This window comes from Aristolochia californica, unplaced genomic scaffold (assembly GCF_029961685.1).
Source record: "Aristolochia californica isolate CCGP_79_NKW_82.1479 unplaced genomic scaffold, dmAriCali1.0.hap1 SCAF_9, whole genome shotgun sequence".
NCBI classification, from domain to species: Eukaryota; Viridiplantae; Streptophyta; class Magnoliopsida; order Piperales; family Aristolochiaceae; genus Aristolochia; species Aristolochia californica.
In genome coordinates, this window is record NW_027182290.1 from 5,638,492 (window position 1) to 5,659,908 (window position 21,417).

The window sequence follows — 21,417 nt, forward strand, 5'->3', positions numbered from 1 at the left end:
GAGTAACAGTTGTTTCCGTTGGAGCATCACTGGTGAGCAAGGAAACTTCTCGCAGGATGTCGATTATAACTAGGGAGGATTGAGGGAATTTTGGGGTGGATGTCGTCAACGATGACAGTGGGATTTAGTGTTGTTTCATCTCGCCAAACTGTATCCCTCCGTGTAAGGTCTCAAAATCCATCATGGTCTTCGGAGCCATAAAAAAAATCCTGAGTTACCCGTCATGTTGGTCGCATGGTGACCTCCTATTGGTTGTCGCCGTCCTCCACAGTCTTTCGTTGGGCACCATGCCACTTCTCCACGGTGTATTTTCGTTGGTGACCTCCACTTCTAAGTGTATTTTCCTCTCCTGGTTGTCGTTCCTCGCCTCCTCGCACCATGTCGTCGATTTCCCAGTTTCTTCTCTTGGAATTTTTCTCTACTCGGAAAATACACTTAGAAGTTGCACAAATAATTTTAAGGTATTTGAAAGGAGCACCAGGAAAAAGGTCTTTTCTTCAGACCTAACAATCATATGAAGATAGAGGCTTTCTTTGATGCAGATTATGTAGGGTCCAAACAGGACAGAAAGTCAACCTTTGGATATTGTCTTCCTAGGAAGAAATTTGGTTTGTTGGTGAAGTAAAAAACAGAATCTTGTAGCCCAGTCTAGTGCAAAAGCTGAATACGAGGCGATGACTCACAGAAGAAGTGAGTTGATGTGGGTTAGGTCAGTCTCACTAGAGTTGGGTTTCAACCAGGATGAGGCAATGAGCATATTTTGTGATAATCAGGCTGCAATCTTTATTGTAAGTAACCTAGTTTTCCATGAGAGGACTAAACATATTGAAGTGGATTGCCACTTCCTTCGAGATGCGGTGATGAAAGTGGTAGTAACTCTATTTGTTCGTTCTAGAAATCAGTTGGGAGATGTCTTCACCAAGGTCCTTTGCAAGCGATAATGTACATCATCCTGCAACAAGCTGGGACTCCTGGATATATGCACTCCAGCTTGAGGGGGAGTTAAGAAATATATCTAGGGGTATTTTGGTCATTTTACTACTTCAGTGGTTAATTTTCTTTATGTTATATTTTTCTGCATGTTAAATTATATCAGTGGTTAAATTTTCATGTAAATAAGATGTGTAGTTAGGGAGATATAAGGATATTAGGGTTTATTAAGTGTATAGGGGCATTTTTTGTAATTTGAAACTCAAAACACTTATTTAAGAAGTCTGGGAATTCGTGCACAATTCCCAACGAAGCCTTTTCAGGCTCTTCAGAAAATTCTTCTTCTCCTTTCTCCTTTTCTCTCAATTTTCTCCTCTTCCTTCAGCCAAATCTTGATTTTTACATGTAATTTTTCCCAAATAAAAGAATCTCTTCCAGCTCACACCCGCCAATGAGGTTGGCGGAATTATGCATGGAGGCGATGATTCTAGAGATGGGAGGAAGCTTGTCATTACAGATCCGAGTAGTGTTGAAGTTGCCGTGAAGAGCCAACCCATTTGCCATCTCTGAGATAGGGAGGAGAAGTTCATCCCAAAATTGGTGCCGCTTATGATAGCGGATTGAACCATAAACACCAGCAAGACCCCAAACACTGCCAGAGGAGCGTCCACGAATTTTTAGGCCAATGAAATAGATGCCAGTGCATTCATCTAGGATGTCCATGAAGTTGGTATTCCAGAGGGTAAGAATTTCCCCGGATTGACCAATAGCATTCAGGGTGGTCTAGGCAAGAGACGGGCAGCCCCAGAGCTTGTGAGTGGTTTGGTCATCCAAGCACTGGGCCTTGGTCTTTTGGAGAAAGATGATAGATGCCTTAGAGGAGACCAGAAAGTCACGAACAGTAGCTCTTTTGCGATGGTTGCCAATTCTGCAAATGTTCCCCATGTTTTGGATTCCCAAGTTGGACATTACCCTGGTGGGAGGGTCCTGAGAGATGGCTCCCATAATTTCAGCTAACCTCATCAGTTATGCCCATGTCTCTTCGTCATACTTGCGATGTTCAATTTGTAATTCACCAACTAATTTCCTGCAGTTCTCGCCTGGGGGTGGGAAAATGAGATTGCCTGTTGCTGGGTCAATATGAAACTGGGTTGGGGCACTGGATTCCCCCTGGAGAAGCCCTTTGGCTGGAGGTCTTCCTTTCCGCTGGTAGGTTGCCAGAAGGGGTAGGTAGCTCTGTTCTGGTAATAGTTCAGAGGGATAAAAAGAGGTACTTTCCCGAATTGTGGTGGGGTAGTGGATTCGGTATCAGCAGGGGGATCTGTTGGGTGATTTGGTGAAGAAGGAAGCGTGGGTGGTGAAGGGGGGATAACATTCCAAAAACAGGGGGTGCAGGACTGACTGTGTGGAGTGGCTTGCGAGGTGACTGCGTGTTCAGGAATGCTGGTTATGGAAACAAAGGGGGCAGAGGCTTTAGCTGAAATAGGAAATTCATTCTTCTAGGTGTGTCAGGAAGCTGCACTCGAGGTGTGGGGGGCTATTGAGTGTTGGTTTAGAGGGTGACAGCTCAAAAGATGAGTCTGAGTTGAAGGGGACTTGGCAGAGTCTCGGGATGAGGGACGTGGTCAGGGGGAATAGGAAAAGGAGAAGATTTTGGGTAAGGAGGCTGTGGTTCATGGGTCTCTTCAGGGTGAGCAGTATAAAGAGGCAGGGATGTCAGGATAGGATCAGTGGTGTCAGTGTTAGTGTCGGCATGTCAGGCAGGTTCAGGCGATGGTGCAGGGTGTTTGAAATTTGAATGTTGGGGCAGCGGGGTGGGGGTGGTCAGAGCGTACTTCAAGGTGGTGGTGCAGGGTGGGCATCGACTTAGTAGCACCTCTGATTTTGTAGCGTGGGTCATCAGTAACCGAGTTGACTCGGTGTTGTTGTTCCAGTGAACAGAGTTCAGAGTTGGCTTGTTGCACCACGGACATGTCATCAAAGAAGATTTTGAGCCAGAAGAAAACATCTCCGATTGAGATCTTGAGAAGGGTGGTTCCGCGATGAGGGATGGTAAGTATGATGAATAATCTTGCAACATCAAGCCTAGTTCTCATGGAGGTGGGAGTATCAAGAGATGACAAAGTGCCTAAGGCATTGGCTATCTGAGTGAATGCATGATTGTGCCACAGTTCTGCCTGAAGTCCCACACATTGAGCCATTGGCCCAAGAGATTGTTGGGATGAGATGTAGCACAATGAAGGATAATGAGACTCATGGCCGTCGATTTGTCATCAGGGGAAAGAAGAACAGCCATTCATTTACCCTCAGAAAGGAGTAGGTTGGGGTGTAGCCATTCATTCATGAGCTTCAGGCTGTCAACAAACCAGTTAGCAATGGAAGGGGAGCAAGCAGAATTCCTGCAGATAGTGGCAACAAGGAGAGTGAGAGCAGTTTTTCCCCTTCATTCCAAAAGTATGTGGGGAGAGTAATTGTTCGAGGATCAGCGACTTCAAAGTTAGTACTTAAAAGGCAGAAATTAGATACACCTTTTGTTTTTTCTGTCATATTGTATTTTTTAGGTGAAAACCCCTCAATTTTACCTGTTCACGACTTCATGATTGAACAAATTGTGTTTTACCTGCTTTATTTATTTATTATCTTATTTATTTCTTTATATTATTACATTTTTGGGAGTCACCAACATGTGATTGACAGTCTTGGGTCTGGGTGATTCCTGAACTGGTTTGATTGACTTAGAATTTAAATTTCCTTGCGAAGTTTTGAAAGCTCTTGTATACTAATTCTTTTTCCATGATTATATTTGGAAGGTAACAATTAGTTATATAGAAACTGCTGCCAGCACTGAGACTAGGCAGAAAGCTCTTAAGGAGCAATACCTCTTCACTTGCAAGTGTCCACGCTGCATCAAACTGGTATTGTCTGGACTCTTTCCTTTTGGAAGCTCAAGTATTTGATGCATTCTTCTCCATGTATTTTAGTGCTCGACTCTTCCCTTATATTTTGCTATAAGACGACTTATGCTTATGCAATGTATGAAGGGCCACATTGAGGATATCCAGGAAACTGCAACTCTGGAAGGTTATAGATGTAAGGATATGAAATGTGATGGTTTTTTGCTCACAAATCCTGGTATGGGTTCTTGATCTTCACCTTAGATCTCCTCAATTATTCGCTTTTCTGTTTTTCTGTTGCCTTCCTTTGGCCCCTTTGTTGTGATATATATATTACGGGCTTTGCTTCTGATTTGTTTTTGAATTTGAAATTTTGCAGCTGAAAATACATATATATGCCAGCAATGTGGACTCCTTAGAGACCAAAATGAAATAAAAAAGTTGAAAAGTGAAGCAGAACAAGTATCAAATAAGGCTTCTGTATCTTTATCTTCTGGACGTATCCGTTAATAAAAGTTTCCTTAGTAATTTTTTCTTGTTATGATAAATTAAATGTAATTGTGACAGTTTATTTATTATTTTTAAAGTACTGGTTCTGTTTCAAAGGTATTGGTTTCTTGACAGCAACTAGATTATTATGAAGCCAGCATTCTGTACAAGACCCTCGAGCAGCTGCAACTGGAACTGTTCCATTGTTTTTCAACCAGTTTACTGCAGACTCGAGAAAGCCTTCTTAAGGTGTCATTACTTATCATATCTATTTTTATGTTTTACTTATGATTGAACATTGTGATTCCCTAAATCTACTTTACGACCTAGTAAATGAGTTAGTTTACATTAGCGAGCAGAGGAGAATTATACTCCACATGGTTCAGGTCCATGAATCAAATTTTATTGACTTACATTTTTTGTCACTTGAGTTATATAAACTGGTTTATTTTACTCTTATAAGTCCTTTTCTCATGACTGCATGTCAGGTCTCTCTGACACAAACATTCTTTATGTAGTAATTTATGACATCTAAGTTTCTCTTCTCAGTAATCCTGGTTCACTATGATGGCCAATATATCTAATGCAGATTTTGATGGAGCTGCAAGATTGGAGAGGAGCATTAACATGTTGCCGCTCGACAATTACAGTTTATGAAAGTACGTTATTCAATGGAAGCAAAAGTGTCCAATCTCTCTCACGTTCTAAGATTGAAATTTTGTGTCTTGATATCTGTGAAATAATGAAGTAAAGAAGATTGAGAGAGAGGAAGAGCGAAAGAAGAGAGGAAGAGGGGGTAGCAGCAAGAGAGCCGAGACTCTCGTGATTAGAGTTCTGGTCGATCCCTAATCTATTTTTATATCTTAAACTTGGGTACAAGAACTATAATAACCTTACTCACTTAAACTCACTTAAACCCTTATAAATCTTATATTACACCTCAGAATTACATGAAACTTGAGCCACCTAAACTCTCAAACAAACTGCATAAGATAAGACTATACCTAGGAGGTGTAGCCAATGAGAAATTACCAAATTAACCTTTATAAATATTTTCTAACAGTCCCCCTCAAGCTGAAGCATAAATATCCATAAGCTTCAGTTTGTTATAGGAATTCCTAAATTCATGTTTTCCCAAGACTTTGGTAAACATATCAACAATTCGACCGTTGGATCGAATATCCTTTTTCGTTACTGCATCTTTGACAAAATAACAATCCACTTCTATGTGCTTGGTTCTTTCGTTAAAATTTGAATTTTCAGCAATGAAAATAGCTGCTTGATTGTCACAGTACATAGTCATGGGCCCATTACTTTGTAGGTTCAACTCTCATGCAACAAATGATCTCTCTCACATCAATTCACTAACTGTATGTACCATAGCTCTATACTCAGCATCGGCTTTGGATCGGGCCACCATATTTTGTTTCTTACTTCTCCAACTGATTGAGTTTCCACCCAAGAACACATAGTAGCTAGTAGTTGACGCCGGAGAGAGGCTTTGGCTGGCTTCTGCGAACTCCTTCCAGTCGAATCCCAAGTAGGTGGCCTCGGGAATATAGATCTTGGCAGGCACTGTTGAGCCGCGACGATGGACGACACGACACTCTCTTCGTCCCCGAAAGGAGCTCACCGATAGGAAGAAAATCGAATCCCGTGTCCAAAGTTCACGGGATAAATTGGTTTCGTTCGTGACTCGTTGGAATTGAAGAACGAAGCTGGAAATGGCTTCCATTGAAAGGACATCTTCGATCCGACAGCAAAGGAGATGTGAATCACCTGTCCGGAGCTCCGGGTGACTATCTCCACTGTAACTCTGTTCTTTCCGTAACTGAAATGGAAGGGATGGTTCCTCTTCTTTCACTGGGAGATTGTCTTCTATGGCGTCGAAACCTTCCGTAGGAAGTTTCAGAGGCTCGTCGGAGGGGAGCTCCGAGATTTCCGAGTGTCTGGGGTGACATTTTTCTGGATTGGATCTTCTGTGTCTTCTCGGTGAGACGTCGTCTTTCCGTTAATCGGCGTCGGAGAAGGTGGTTGTGTCCTTGTCGGAAATCCATTGTCATGGGTTTCGGTCACCGGCCGTGGGGATGGTGACCGGAGAAGGGTCTCGGTTCATTTTCTAAAATCGGTGCACGTTAGCACACTCAAAGCTCTCGGTGCACGGTATGCGTTTCTCCGATGCACGTAGCTTTCTCTCTCCTCTCACGATCGCTCTCCTATAGCAAATCGCACCCGAAATAAGGTCCATCGAGAGCAGCAACCTTGGTCTCTTCTCCCTAGCAGATGCGTCCTCACCCAGCCAGTCTTACAGCTAGCACTGATGCTATTCCAACTGCCTCCTCGATAGTCCCTCCCTCCAGCCTGCAATACCACCCACCTACCCTCCCATCTCAACCCACCACAGATTTTATCCCAGACAGAATCTATCCCAACCTCCAAATACCTACAACTGCCATTTACCCTCCGAACTTATCCCATGAAATAACCACATAACCCCCCCTCCCCCCCTTAAAAGCCTTGTAGCAGACCTTCCTATAAATCTATCCCACAGTCCTCACACCCCTCAAGCGACCACTCAGATAATGAACTCTCCTCCTCCTCCCCTCCGAGAAATCCCTACCCTCCTGGCGAATCACTACCTCCATGAGGCTATTTGCAAACTTTATTGGCAGCTGGGATCTTGATGAGATTACCCTATCTGGTAAGACCTTCACTTGGTAAAATGGTAGACAACCCCCTGTCCTCTCCAAGCTTGACTGCTTCGTAGCCAATAATGACTGGCTCTAGTTATACAACAATGCCACAGGCAAAGTTCTCAATAGGGTCATTTCTAATCACTGGCCGATTATGGTTGATACCCACTTGGAAAGTTGCCCCCCCCCCCCCCCCCTCTTTCAGATTCAACAATGATTGGATGGCAGACCCCTCTTTTGACTCCTCTATCCAGTCCTTCTGGGAGAGGATGGTCGTGGCTAGCCCGAGCTGGTGGACTTTCCCAGCCAAGCTCAAGATGTTGAAGCCATTGTTGTGATCCTGGGCCTCTGCTAGAAAGGCCTCTTCCTCAGTCGAGAGAGCCTCCGTCCTTTCTCAGATTGCCACTCTTGACATTGAGGAGGAATCTAGAAGCTTCTCTTCCTCGGAAGTAACCCAGAGATATGCCCTCCAAGGCAAATACAGTCCTTCACTCATAGTGAGCTCGTGCACTGGAAGCAGCATGCAAGATTTAAGTGGCTCGCTGATAGGGATGCCAATACTAAATTCTTCCATGCAGTCGCCTCTGCACGGAGAAGATCCAACTGCATCACCACGCTCAGCGGCAATGGTGATATTACCCCGCATCGATCCCTTGTTTCAGACTCACTGGTGAACTTTTTAGCAGATTTATATTCTGATTGCCAGCCAGTCCACCCTTTCTTCGAAAGAGTTCATTTCCAGGTCATTCCTTCGGCTGCAGCAAGTCTCATTGAGCTCCCTTTCTCCGAAAAGGAAATTGAAAAAGCAGCACTGGGTCTTCCTTTGGATCGCGCTTCGGGCCCGAATGGTTTCAACAAGGAATTCTATCGCCGAAGCTGGCCCTTCATCAGAGATGACATTGCCTGCATGGTCCACTCGTTCTATCAGCATGGCATCAGATTTAGGAGCATCGGAGCTTCGTTTATTGCCCTCATCCCTAAAAAAGAAGGCGCAGAACTTCCATCTGACTTCCGGCCGATCAGTCTCACCACCAGTGCCTACAAGGTGCATGCGCGCCTCCTGGCTAATCGCCTCATGGCGGTTCTCGCTATTGCCATTCATCATGGCCAAAGTGCTTTTATCAAGGGAAGGAATATATTAGATTCGGCCATGGCATGTCACAAGCTCATCCACCATTTTAGGCGTTAAAGCTCTCCAGATTCATCCAAAAGCTTGATTTCGAGAAAGCCTTTGACAAAGCTTCTAGATACTCTCCTGAGGCAGATGAGATTTGGGGGAAAATTGCGCTTTTGGATTAAAGTTGCATCTCCTTTTCAAGCTACTCCGTTCTTCTCAACGGAACAGCTTGCGGGTATTTTAAGAGATCCAAGTGAATCAGATAGGGAGACCCCCTTTCCCCTTTGCTCTTCAATGTAGTAGCGGAATATCTATCTTCTTTGATCTATTCGGCCAAGAACCTGGGTTGGCTCCTCCCCACGACTGACTGTGCAACCTTTGATGTGCCGATCCTTCAGTTTGCAGACGATACCATTTGTTTTGGGCTTGGTACAATGGATCAAATCCTAAAACTGCGTGTTGTATTGGGACTATTTGAATTGGCTTCTTGTTAGAACATTAACTGGAAGAAAACCAACCTCCTAGGATATCATATCGACTCATCTGTGCTTCAAGGTATGGCTGACTATTTGGGGTGCTCAATGGAAAATTTGCTAGTTACATATCTTGGACTCCCACTCTTTGACTCACGGCCTTCAGCGACGCTTTGGTCCCCCCTTATTGAAAATTTTGAAAAAGATACTAGCTACTTGGAGGGGCAAGCTTTTATCTATTGCAGGGCAACTCACTCTCCTCAAGTCTTGTTTGGCAGGACTGCCAAACTATTTATTATCCTTTATGTACTGTCCAACCTCCATTTGCTATAGGATTGACGCCATCTGTCGGCGTTTTCTCTAGAGAGGATCAGAAGACACCTTTAGATATCATTTGGTGAGTTGGAAGGATATTTGCATGCCCCGCAATCGGGGTGGCTTAGGCATCCGACCTACGTAGGAGATGAACAATGCCCTAATGCTCAAATGGATTTGGAACTTCAACATCAAGCACAACAACCTATGGGGAGATATGGTCAGGCTCTATCTTCAACCTTCGGGTGCCTAGTAGAGGAAGGATGGTGCTACTCGCCTACTATCCCCCGATATGGAAATCAATTCAAAAGCTCCTCCCAATTTTCAGAGATGCAACTTCCTTTCACACAGGCAATGGAAGGACCCTCCTCTTTTGGTCGGATGAATGGTGCGGCCCCTGCCCCCTCTCCGAGGATTTCCCGAGGCTCTCTAGGGTAGTGAGGGACCTCTCTTGCTCAGTGGCCTATTCTTGGAGAGATCGCTCATGGAGTCTAACGATTCGCCAGGGATTAAATGAAGAGGAAACTTTGGCTTTTTACTCTCTCCTCTCTAGACTCAGCAACATTACTATTTGTGAGCATGCAGCTGATAAACTGACATGGAAGCCCAGCATTAATGGCCGATTCACAGTTGCATCCACCTACTCTCATATTAGAAAGCAAGATTACAACATGCATGAACACAAGGCAAACCTGGCATAGAAGCTCTCAACGCCTAGTAAAATCAAATTATTCGTGTGGACGCCCATCAGGGAACAAATCCTCACCTCTGACAACCTCCATAAAAGAGGCTACACGTTCCCCGATTGTACTTGTCCTCTTTGTGGTGTGTGCGATGAGACAATCCTGCATGTTCTCTTACATTGTGATTTTTCTTGGCAAGTCTGGATGAAAATATTTCAGAAGATTGGACTCCAAATGAGGCTTCATCAGGACCTTTTTGACACCTATGAGATGGTTATAAGGATCCACCTTCCTAGGTTGGGCAAGATAATTCTCTTGGCATGTCTTGCACATGTCCCATGGTGCCTATGGCTTGAGCAAAATAATCGGAGATTCAACTCCAAGGCTAGCACCTCAGATAATACAGCTTCTCAGACAGTGGGCCTTATCTCAAGTTGGTTACATACTAGGAAGGAGTTTGCCTCTCTATCAGGTGTTTTTTTGGGGAAAACTGGGGTTTGATTGCGCATATGGCGGGCCCCTACAGGAATCCGGTTATGGCCACCTGAGATCTTCCCTCTTGCTACTGCATCAAACTCAATTTTGATGGCAGTGCTTTAGGCTGTCCTGGGTCGACTGGAGTTGGTGGTGTTGTCAGAGACAACAGTGGAGACCCTATTCTATCCTATGCTAGGCCGGTGGGTATTGCTGACTCAAATACTGCTGAAGTGAGTGTTCTTCTATTCGGCCTCCAAATCTTCAAAGAGCGTCTCTATGGCAAGCTGTTTATTGAAGGAGACTCAAAGATTGTCATCAGCTGGTGTTCAAAAGATAGCTCTCCCCCTTGGCGCCACTGGCCAACTACTGATTGTATTGCTGACATTGTGTCATCCATTCATTGTAATTGGAACCTCGTTCCTAGATCAACCAATTCTTTGGCTGATAAATTGGCAAAATTCGGAACCTCCCAGCAATCTCTCATTGTTTGTGAAGGTTTTCCCCCTTGTAATCTGCTCGTTTGAGCTCTCTTAATAAAATTCAGCATCATTTAAAAAAAAAAAAAAGATGTATCTTCCGTGGATGCTCCATGAATTGGTAGACCACACTGATTGAGAATGATATGTCAAGATGGGTAACTGTAGCATAGATCAGTTTCCTAACTAACCAGCGATACATAGTCTTGTCCTTGAGTTCGTCACTGTTCTTATTGTGAAGATCATGACCAACTTTTATAGGAGTCTCTCCTGGTTTCGCTCTTAATAGACCATGCTCCTGTGATGTATCAGTGACATATCTTCTCCGAGTGAGTACAAGTTCTGCCTTGCTTTGGACTACTTCTATGCCAAGAAAATATTTTGAGGAACCCAAGTCTTTCGTCTGAAAATGTTGTGAGAGATATGATTTCACTGCTTTGATCCATTTTCTATGACTTCCAGACAAGATGATATCATCCACATACACTAGCAAGATAATAACACTAAATGATCTCTTCCTTAACAGAGAATGGTCACTGTGACTTCGAGAGAACCCACAAGACATAACTACTTGGCTAAATTTTTCAAACCATGCCCTTGAACTTTGTTTAAGTCCATAAATTTCCTTTTTGAGTTTACACACATTCCGAATCTCCCCTTGAGCAACATACAAAAAGGTTGCTCCGTATACACTTCCTCATCAAGATCACCATACAAAAATTCATTTTTAATGTTAAGCTAAAACAATGGCCAGTCTTGATTAACAATAATGAAAACTAGAATGTGTATCGAAGATAGATGAGCCACATGTGAGAAAGTGTCAAAAACATCCGCACCATATGTCTATGTATACTCTTCCGCTACGTTGAATTTTTGGAAAAGAGAAAAACTTCACTAACTTGCTGTAATTTGAGTACATGAGCCTCTATTTATAATAGAGGAAAGTAATAGAGTCCAATTACAATTAAACTACCCTTGTCCCAATTACACCCAAAGTCTAGCATTGAAAGATAAGTCCTAGCATAATTAAACAACTGAACATAAATTGAAGACTAACATAACTAAAACATTTTTTAATAGAAACTCTTCTGTAAAACCTCCTTCTTAATAATTCTGGCTTTATAAGACTTCTTATTGTGAGAGTCATGTAAGACTCTTCCATATCTGCTCTTCAACACTCCCCTTCAAGTTAGTGTTTATAACTTTCGCTCACAATGAAAAGGATTTTTGGTCTTCAATTTTCTTTTGCTGAAAAACTTTATCTTTTGTACTCCCCCTTTCTTGAATATTTTGGTTACATAAAGATTACCACAACATGTGGAATAAAATACCTCTTTCTTGTACTTCTTCTTGTACTTCTTCCCCTCAAGCTGGAAGGTATCGGTGTAATCCCATCTTGAAACAAAAATATAACTGTATTTATTATCTCCTCCATCAAGGTGTTTCAAGGATAAGAACTCAATCGGACACAGACTCTCAAAAATAAGATGGGTGATGTATATATAAAAGAGCTCGAAACCAACCTCATAGGATTTCAAACAAAAGTAGTGATAATAATCACTAAAAAGGATAACGCTTGTCACTAAAGGGATGATGATAAAAACCACTTGTGTACTTATAAAAAAGTCTCAATGGACTTAAAACACCCATATGTATATAAAAAGAGAAACCAACCGAAGCAACGCACAAAAGGTTGTCTCAAAGGGGTATGCAAGAGTAAAAAAAAGATGGTAAGAGAAAGGTAAGAGATAAAAAGGGGTATGTGGAGAATGTCACGAAGGAAAAATAACCACCTTGATAATAAGAAGGAGACTGTAACGATAGAAAAATAACTTAAAAAATTTGACCAAGTATATGACCTTAAGATAATTTCACAAGGGTGAGCAAAATTTTTCAGGGTTGACGATGCAGAAGATATACAACGAAGTAACAAAAACACAAAACATGAAAACAACATTGACTATGGAAACTCTGATAATTGCATAACTTAACTTACAAGTTTCTATTTCCAAATTGATCAGTTCATATGAGGAAAGTCTCTAATCAAATACTCAACGAATTTCTATTTGGAAGACTTTCCAGATTTTGCAGAATCAAAACAGAAACTTTCCAGTGATAAAATTTTCTAAAATAACAACACTTTCCTAAATTAGACTTTCCAAAGATAAGAGATTTAAGGAATCAAAGAGGCTTCAAAAAAGGAGACAGTGTTGAAGTTAGACCAAAACTTTCTAATGAGAAGATAAATTTGGCTAAAAAACTCGGGTTTTAATAGAAAAGGAAACTCAATTCACGTGACTCAATTCACGTAAACACCTGGAGAGATAATAGGAGATAGACTAGGAAAAAAAAGTGATGTCAATATCTCCCAAAATATAGCTCAGAATCACAAACAATTTGTTGCTAAAAAAACTAGACTTGAATAGCTTTAATTTGATGCCTAATTTGACACAAAAAGATTCGTTCTTCAATCTTTTATGACCTCTTGATTTTCTTTATTTTGTAGCTTGACCCTAATCGACTCCAATACGAATATCTCCTTTAATATAGATTAAATTGACATGAATTTTTTCCTTCTGAAACTAGACTTCAATATCTTTCATCCAATTATGTCTTATCTTCATAATATATGAGATAAAGAATCTAATAGATTTTGGATTCTATAATCTGGCCGAACTGTGTACTCTTTCTTCTTCAGCATGACCATTGACTCTTCCGAGATCGACATCTTTCTCTAGAAAACTCAGATTGAGAATTGGTTGAATAGGTAAGAAAATAGACTTACATATATTTCTTTTGATATATAATTTTTCACATAAAGTCTCATTCTTGATGGCATAAAATGGCTCAAAATGATGCTTTCTGTTGTTGCTTGAACCTCTTTTGCAGTCTGACCTTTACTGCTTCAAGTATCGATTTCTCTTTGTAGAAAACTTCGATTGCCAAAATTCTTTTGGCGTTGGAAAGTAGACTCGAAGATCTATCTGTCAATATATAGTTTCCTATATGAAAAGCTTAGTATGGAGGTGTGAATGCCAAGAAAACAACAAGTACTAGGACTAGAAAGAGAATAAAAAGATAGAATACGAACCTAAACTACTAGAGATGACAGTGATACACCCCGATAACCAAAATAAAAGTTTCAAACCACAAAGAAATAAATCACGAACCTTCGCTGCTGAAATTGAAATAAATCACCACCTCGCACAGATGACACCTTCTGATACCGCTGAAATACCTCCGCGTACAGAAAACCAATACGTGCGAATGCAATAGAAATGGCAAAACGGAAACTCTGAAATCAAACTCATGATCAAACTCCAACCAAATCAACAAGTAACCACTGGTATTTGAGAGACCAGTACTCTCCCCTGAGCTACACTCTGAATACAAATCGATGCCCCTTCCTCTTCCTTCCTTTCCCCCCTAAATTCCTCCCGAAATCACTTAATATTATTCAATTCCCAAAATGCCCCTGACAATTAATTAAATTCCCAAAATGCCCCTGACCCATTAATCTCCCTCTAATTATTCTTTTGTTTACTCCTTCTAGAGTAGGTAATACTAATTTGGGGTCTATCATTACCCTCCGCCCAATCTTTCACCTTGTCCTCAAGGTGAAAAGCAGTAACTGGAGCCGCATTGCCTCAAAATCCTCCCAAGTAGCTTCAAACTCGGGAAGGTCTTTCAACTGCACCAAAACCTCCATCCGTGGCTGCCCATTTTTGTCCACGCGTTATATATTCAAAATTTCAGCAGGTTCAACCAACATTTCCAATTCAGCATTCAATTGGGGAGGAAGAATCGAAGATGAATGCGATATACCTCTTGCTCGACGCAGTTGGAAGACATGAAACACCGGATGCACGGTGGACTCTGGTGGAAGCTGTAATTTATAAGCAACTCTTCCAACTCGTGACACGACCTCGAAAGGTCCATAAAAACGTGCAGCCAACTTCTCACTCTGCCGGGTGGCCAAGGAACGTTGCCAATATGGCCGGAGTTTTACGAACACGCGATCCCCCACCTGAAACTCTTCATCCCGCCGAGTACGATCAGCCGTGGCCTTCATTTTCTGCTGAGCCCGTAGTAACTGCATCTTCAAATCATCAAGATATGCATCCCATTCCTCAAAAATCTGCTCGACTTCCGAAACTGTAGCTGTCCGGGATTTATAGTGCAATTAAGACGGAGGGTTACGTCCGTATAAGACTCGGAAAGGAGTGGTACCAGTAGAAGAGTGGAAGCTGGTGTTATACCAATATTTTGCCCATGACAGCCATTTCGCCCAAGTTTTTGGTCTATCCGAAGCGAAACACCGCAGATAGGTCTCCAAACATCTGTTAACCACTTCAGATTGACCATCGGTTTGAGGGTGGTAAGCGGTGTTGTGCCGCAAGTCTATCCCTTGAAGATGAAAGAGTTCTTGCTAGAAATGACTCATAAACACCTTGTCCCGATCCGAAATAATAGACTTGGGTACCCCATGCAATCTAACCACCTGTCACACAAATAAATCAGCCACGATTTTGACTGTAAATGAGTGCCGCAACACCAAAAAATGAGCATACTTGCTCAACCTATCTACCACCACCATAATGGTATCCACGCCCTCTGACTTGGGCAACCCTTCAATAAAGTCCATGGTCAAATTGTCCCAAACCATCTCCGGTAAATCAATAGGTTGAAGAAGACCAGCTGGGGACCTTGCCAGGTGCTTGTTCTTTTGGTAGATCTCACAATTTTGAACGAATTCGGTCACTTTTTTCTTTATACCCGGTCAATATAAGTCCACAGCCATTCTTCTATATGTTTTAACCTCTCCCGAATGGCCCCCAATAGGTGTGCAGTGGTATTCACACAATAATGTGGGAATTAATGAAGAAGTCGCAGATAAAACCAACCTGCCATTGTAAAAGAGTTGCCCAGTCAACGTGAAACCCGACTACCCTATCACCAGCTGCTAATCGTGTGATAACTTGTTGTAAGAATGAGTCCTCGGCTACTTCTTGTCGTAAAACATTCATATCCAGCCATTGTACCCCAGAAATTGCAGCCATATGCAGCATGTCCGGCTTGCGAGAGAGTGCATCCGCCACTCGATTACTTGCCCCCGGTCGGTATTGAATGTCAAAGTCATAGCCCATCAATTTTACCAACTAGCGTTGGTATTCCACACTGACGAGACGTTGTTCCAGCAAGAATTTTAAACTTTGCTGGTCAGTTCGCACCAAAAACCTCCTTCCCAGTAGGTACGGACGCCATTTCTGAATAGCCAACACAGTTGCCATGAGTTCTTTTTCATATATAGACTTCAATTTGGCTCGTTCACTCAATACTTGGCTGAAAAATGCGACTGGTCGCTGCTCTTGCAGTAGAACAACCCCTAGCCCATATCCAGAAGCGTCAGTCTCCACAACAAACAACTTCGAAAAATCGGGTAGATCTAAAACTGGTACCGTAGTCATGGCTGCCTTCAAACGCTCAAATGCCCCGATGGCTTCATCTGTCTACCCAAACCTATCCTTTTTCAATTGATCAGTCAAGGGTCTTGCAATATCACCATAACCCGAAACAAATTTCCGATAATATCCAGTTAGACCAAGGAAACCCTGTAGGTCCTTAAGTGTGGTTGGTGCGGGCCAATCAAGCATAGCCTGAATTTTACTCGGATCAACTGACACCCCCTCTCTAGAAATGATATGTCCCAAGTATTCTATCTGTTCCCTTCCAAAAGAACACTTCGAAGAATTAGCATACAACCTGTATTCTATTAATTTCTCCAACACGGCAACTAAATGATCACAGTGAGCACTCCAACTGGGACTATATATCAAAATATCATCGAAGAATACCAATACAAATCGTCGGAGAAAGGGTTTGAATACCTCATTCATAAGGGATTGAAAAGTAGCCGGTGCATTGGTAAGCCCAAAAGGCATGACCAAGAATTTGTAGTGTCCTTCATGAGTCCGGAAAGCTGTCTTGTGCACATCAGCTGCTTTCATTCGGATTTGATGGTATCCTGACTTCAAGTCCAACTTCGAAAAGACTTGTGCTCCATGAAGCTTATCTAACAATTCATCGATCACTGGAATGGGAAACTTATCCGGAATAGTCTCCTTGTTAAGGGCTTTATAGTCCACACAAAATCTCCGGCTTCCATCCCTCTTCTTGACTAATAGCACGGGGCTTGAAAAAGGGCTAGTGCTAGGTTGTATGGTTCCTGCAGCCAACATTTCGCCCACCAACCTTTCTATTTCATCTTTTTGTATTTGGGGGTACCGATATAGGCGAACACTCACCGGTGAAGCTCCCTCCTTCAGAGTGATGGCATGCTCTTTTGCCCTTTTTGGTGTTAACTCCTGGGGTATGGCAAAAACATCCTCGAACTTCGTCAAAACTTTCTCCACCATCGCTGTCATGTCCTCCCTCGGTTGTAACTCTGCCACTGTGGTACTGCCCAACTCCACAAGAACCCCATGTCCCTCATGCTTGATAGTTCTCATCATCGCCTAAAGTGAAACTAGAGTTTTGTGCAAGGAGGGATCTCCCCGTAACACCACTGTCTCATTACCCACTCGAAACTTCATCACATGTGTCTTCTAGTTCGTATAAGTGCCTCCCAAGGTTTCCAACCATTGCACCCCTAAAATCACATCGGTGCTTCCCAATTCCAAAGGCAGAAAATCCTCCACAATCTCTATTCCTTGAAGAGTTAATCGAACCCCCCGACAAATTCCTTCCCTGGGCAGTGCCGCACCTGTACCCAATTGAACGCCATATTTTGTTGTTGGAGATAAAGGCAAGTGCAATTTCTGGACCACTGTGGTGGAAATAAAATTATGGGTAGCTCCCCCATCAATAAGTACGACGACTGGTTGTTCTCCGATGCTTCCTGCAATCTTGATAGTCTTCGGAAGTGTTAATCCCACTATCAAATTCAACAACACCTCTACTACGTGAGCATCTGCACTAACCTCTTCCGCTTGTTGTTCACACTTATCGTCGTCGCCATCCTCCATAACTTCTTCTTCTAGCTCCTGTAAGATCATCACCTGTAGGTCCTTGTTTTTACATCTATGCCCAGTTGAAAATTTTTCATCACAACGGTAACACAAACCCCGCTCTCTCCGGTATTGGATTTCGGCTTCCGTGAGTTTCCTGAATGGCATCCTCTTCTCCATCCCATGTTTCGTCTTTTCTGCCATGGATGCGGTCCTCCCATTATCCCCAACTATGTTTCCCACTGGTTTTGGAGTTGTTTTTTTCTTCCAACTTTTTGGGCCAACTCCATGGTCCTTCCCAACCCATTTGGCTCCAACACCCTCACCTCGGCCCGAATTTTGGGCTTAAGCCAATACTACCCAAAAGACCGGCCTGTCAAGAGCGGAAGACATAGGTACTCAACCCTTAGCCCAGGACCACCAGGGCCCCAGGGTGTCCCATAACACCCTGGGTTGGGTGTAACGCCCATAACATTACACCCCCCCTTCGCGGGCCGACGCTTACGGCTGCCCACTCTTCCTCGGTGGCCCACTAGGACTTAATACCTGTCGCCCCTTCCGTGTGGTCGCTCCTTTCTGCAAGTGCGCCTCCGCGGGGAATCAAACCTGCGATCGAGGGTTGGCTCTGATACCAAATGATACACCCCGATAACCAAAATAAAAGTTTCAAACTACAAAGAAATAAATCACGAACCTTCGCTGCTGAAATCGAAATAAATCACCACCTCGCACAGACGACACCTTCCGATACCGCTGAAATACCTCCGCGTACAACAAACCAATACGTGCGAATGCAATAGAAATGGCAAAACGGAAACTCTGAAATCAAACTCACGATCAAACTCCAACCAAATCAACAAGTAACCATTGGTATTCGAGAGACCAGTACTCTCCCCTGAGCTACGCTCTGAGTACAAATCGATGCCCCTTCCTCTCCCTTCCTTTCCCCCCTAAATTTCTCCCGAAATCACTTAATATTATTCAATTCCCAAAATGCCCCTGGCAATTAATTAAATTCCCAAAATGCCCCTGACCCATTAATCTCCCTCGAATTATTCTTTTGTTTACTCCTTCTAGAGTAGGTAATACTGATTTGGGGTCTATCAGATAGATCTGAAAAGGATCACATTATCTTTGTGGGTTGACTAAGTCAACTCACAGAACCTACTCTGATAGCATGTGGAATTTCTAGAAAAGAGAAAAAATCCACCAACTTGTTGTGATTTGAGTACATGAGCCTCTATTTATAATAGAAGAAAGTAGTAGTCTAATTACAATTAAACTACCTTTGTCTCAGTTACACCCAAAGTCTAACATTTAAAGATAAATCGTAACATAATTAAACATAAATAGAAGACTAGCATAACTAAAAACACCTCTTAATTGAAACTCTTCTGTGATACTTCCTTCCATAATAGTTTTGGCTCTGTAAGACTTCTTATTGTGAGAGTCATGTAAGACTCTTCCATATGTGCTATTCAACACGCTACCAGTCGGGCCTTATATCATTGGATCGAGCTATAAGCCTAGTATTTAATAGTGTATACCCAGCAGCAACCAACTGCAGTAGCTTCTGCGGGCAAGTCGCGTAACATCCGTGTTCCTTTATCACATAATGCATCTATTTCAACATTCATAGCTTCTTTCCATTGAAGAGATAACAAGACTTCCTGCACAGAAGAAGGAATAGTGCACAAAGACAAGGATAAGGCAATTTTTTTTGTGTTGGGGAGACAAGGAGTCAAACGAGACAAAATTAGATAATGGGTGTCTAGTGGACTTACGTACACCTTTTCGAAGAGCAATAGGAAGGTCTAAGTCACTTTCCTTAGGATCAATAGATGAGGACGATTCTGAATTTAGTGGGAGAGAGGGAGCTGATGCTAGGTACTGTGGAGCCTCTCTTATATGGTACACCTATAATGGTTTTTTTGCAGTAACAATTGGTGTGGGTAGGACTATCCTCTCCAGGAGTTGGAGCAACAACTTGTAGAGGTGGAGAAAGAGAAGTATCTCTAACGTCAATACGAAAGAGGAGAACATTTTCAAAAAATGTCACATATGCGGATACAAATATATTCCTAGTAGGACAAAAACACTTATATTCCTTATGTATACAAGAGTATCCTAAAAAGACACATTTCACAGCACAGGGGGACAACTTATCAGTGGTTGAACTAGGCACATGTGCAAAACGAACACCACCCAAGCAATCGTGGAGTCAAAACATATATAGAGAAACTAAGGGATGAGCAGCTGGAGAGGAATTTTCCCTCCAAGGACAGAGACAACATTCTGCCAACAAGAAAACATGCAGTCAAGACTGCATCGCCCCAATATTTTTTTGGAACATTCATATGAAGGAGCACAATGTGGGCAACTTCAAACAAGTGACAATTTTTAGGTTCAACTACCCTATTCTGTTGAGTGAACATGCAAAAGACTGATGAATAATTCCATGATTTTGACAAAACATATCAAACTAGTGGTACTCTAAGCCATTGTCAATGCAAAGGACACAAAAAAAAATGCATTAAACTGGGTCTTTATTTCATTGTAAAAGTTTTGAAATACAGTGAATACCTCAGATTTCTCCCTTGGAGATACACCCAGGTGCACTAAAATCATCAATAAAGGAAAGAAAATATTTATGACCAAAGACATTGGATATGGGACATGGTCCCTATACATTTGAGTCAACAATTTCAAATAAACTTGTGTGTCTTGTTTTGCTGTAGAGGAATATAGTTCGGTGATGCTTGCCTAGTTGACATGAGTTACACTGAAAGAATAAACTGGAAGGAAACTTGGGAAATAGCTAAATCATCTTTGCTGGAGATGGATGTCATAACAATAAGTGCCACTAGAGTGGTGATATTGCAGAATAGCGAAAACTAATTGGTCTCCTTGTTTTGAGATCCTAACATACACAATAAGAAGGATAAAAGGTCATTGAGCAGTTCATCAACTTAGTAATCTGACATCCTAACAACAAGTTAGTGAAAATTCAGGGACAAGTAGCATGACTTGGTGGCATAAAAGGGGCACCAGTATATCCATTCTTTGAATTGATGACACTAATGATTAGCTAGGGTAATACACTTGACATCGGGAGTCTCCTTTAAAGTAGAAAACAAAGAAGGCATTGTTAGGAATTAAACGCTCTAATTCCAAACTAACGAGAGCAATAATAATAATCACGGAAGAAGGAAAAAACAAACATGAAAAACACAACAAGATTTATACAGGTTCACCTCAAGGTGAGACTACGTCCTGTCTTCTGCCGCTACAGGTAATCCATTATGAAGATGAAATAGTTTATAAGAGAGATTGCACACACTTACAGGTGTTGTTTTTCTCTAACCTCTCTCGGCCGCAACTAATGCTCCTCAGATGAATGATAAAACCCTAATTGCGGCGCCCCCCCAATTATAAAGAAAAAATTAGGGCAACCGCTTTACAAGAGTGAAATTCTCAAATTGCCCTTAATGAAACAACAGTCAACATATTGTGGATCTGGTGGGGGCTCCCCGCCTCCCTTCCAACCCCCACAGTGACCTTACCGCGAAGGTTGACCTACGTACCGACTCAGCGTAAGGCGTTAATTTGGCTCCACAATTTAACATGCATACCAGGCATATATGTTGTGGCTCCTAAGTCTAGAACCTAGGTAGAAGAGAGACACACATGTAGAACAGATGTACCTGAATTGGGTAAGGTGGCAGTGGGAGGTGGAGGAGGAGCTATGGATGTTGTAATAGAAGGAGTAGCAGCTAACAGTGTCATGTGCTGAGCTAGCTGTTGCATCTCGTGGGGTGCACCCGACACAATATTCACAATAGGTCCATTAGAGGATTCTGCAT

General features: G+C 42.4%; 1 protein-coding gene across 5 annotated transcripts in view; it reads left to right on the forward strand.

Moving 5' to 3' along the window:
* The window catches only part of LOC137940935 (histone-lysine N-methyltransferase ASHR1), a 57,195-nt gene that overhangs the window by 24,596 nt on the left and 11,182 nt on the right, over positions 1–21,417 (forward strand). For 4 of the 5 annotated variants that reach the window (XR_011110338.1, XM_068786051.1, XM_068786052.1 and 1 more), the window contains 5 exons: positions 3,741–3,845; positions 3,972–4,062; positions 4,204–4,323; positions 4,456–4,562; positions 4,903–4,972. Coding sequence is in view for 4 of the 5 variants with exons in the window: in XM_068786051.1 (XP_068642152.1) it covers positions 3,741–3,845; positions 3,972–4,062; positions 4,204–4,323; positions 4,456–4,562; positions 4,903–4,972 (493 nt within the window). In the remaining variant the exon portion in view is untranslated. The remainder of the gene's footprint in view (positions 1–3,740; positions 3,846–3,971; positions 4,063–4,203; positions 4,324–4,455; positions 4,563–4,902; positions 4,973–21,417) is intronic. The other variant, XM_068786054.1, reaches the window with a different exon arrangement.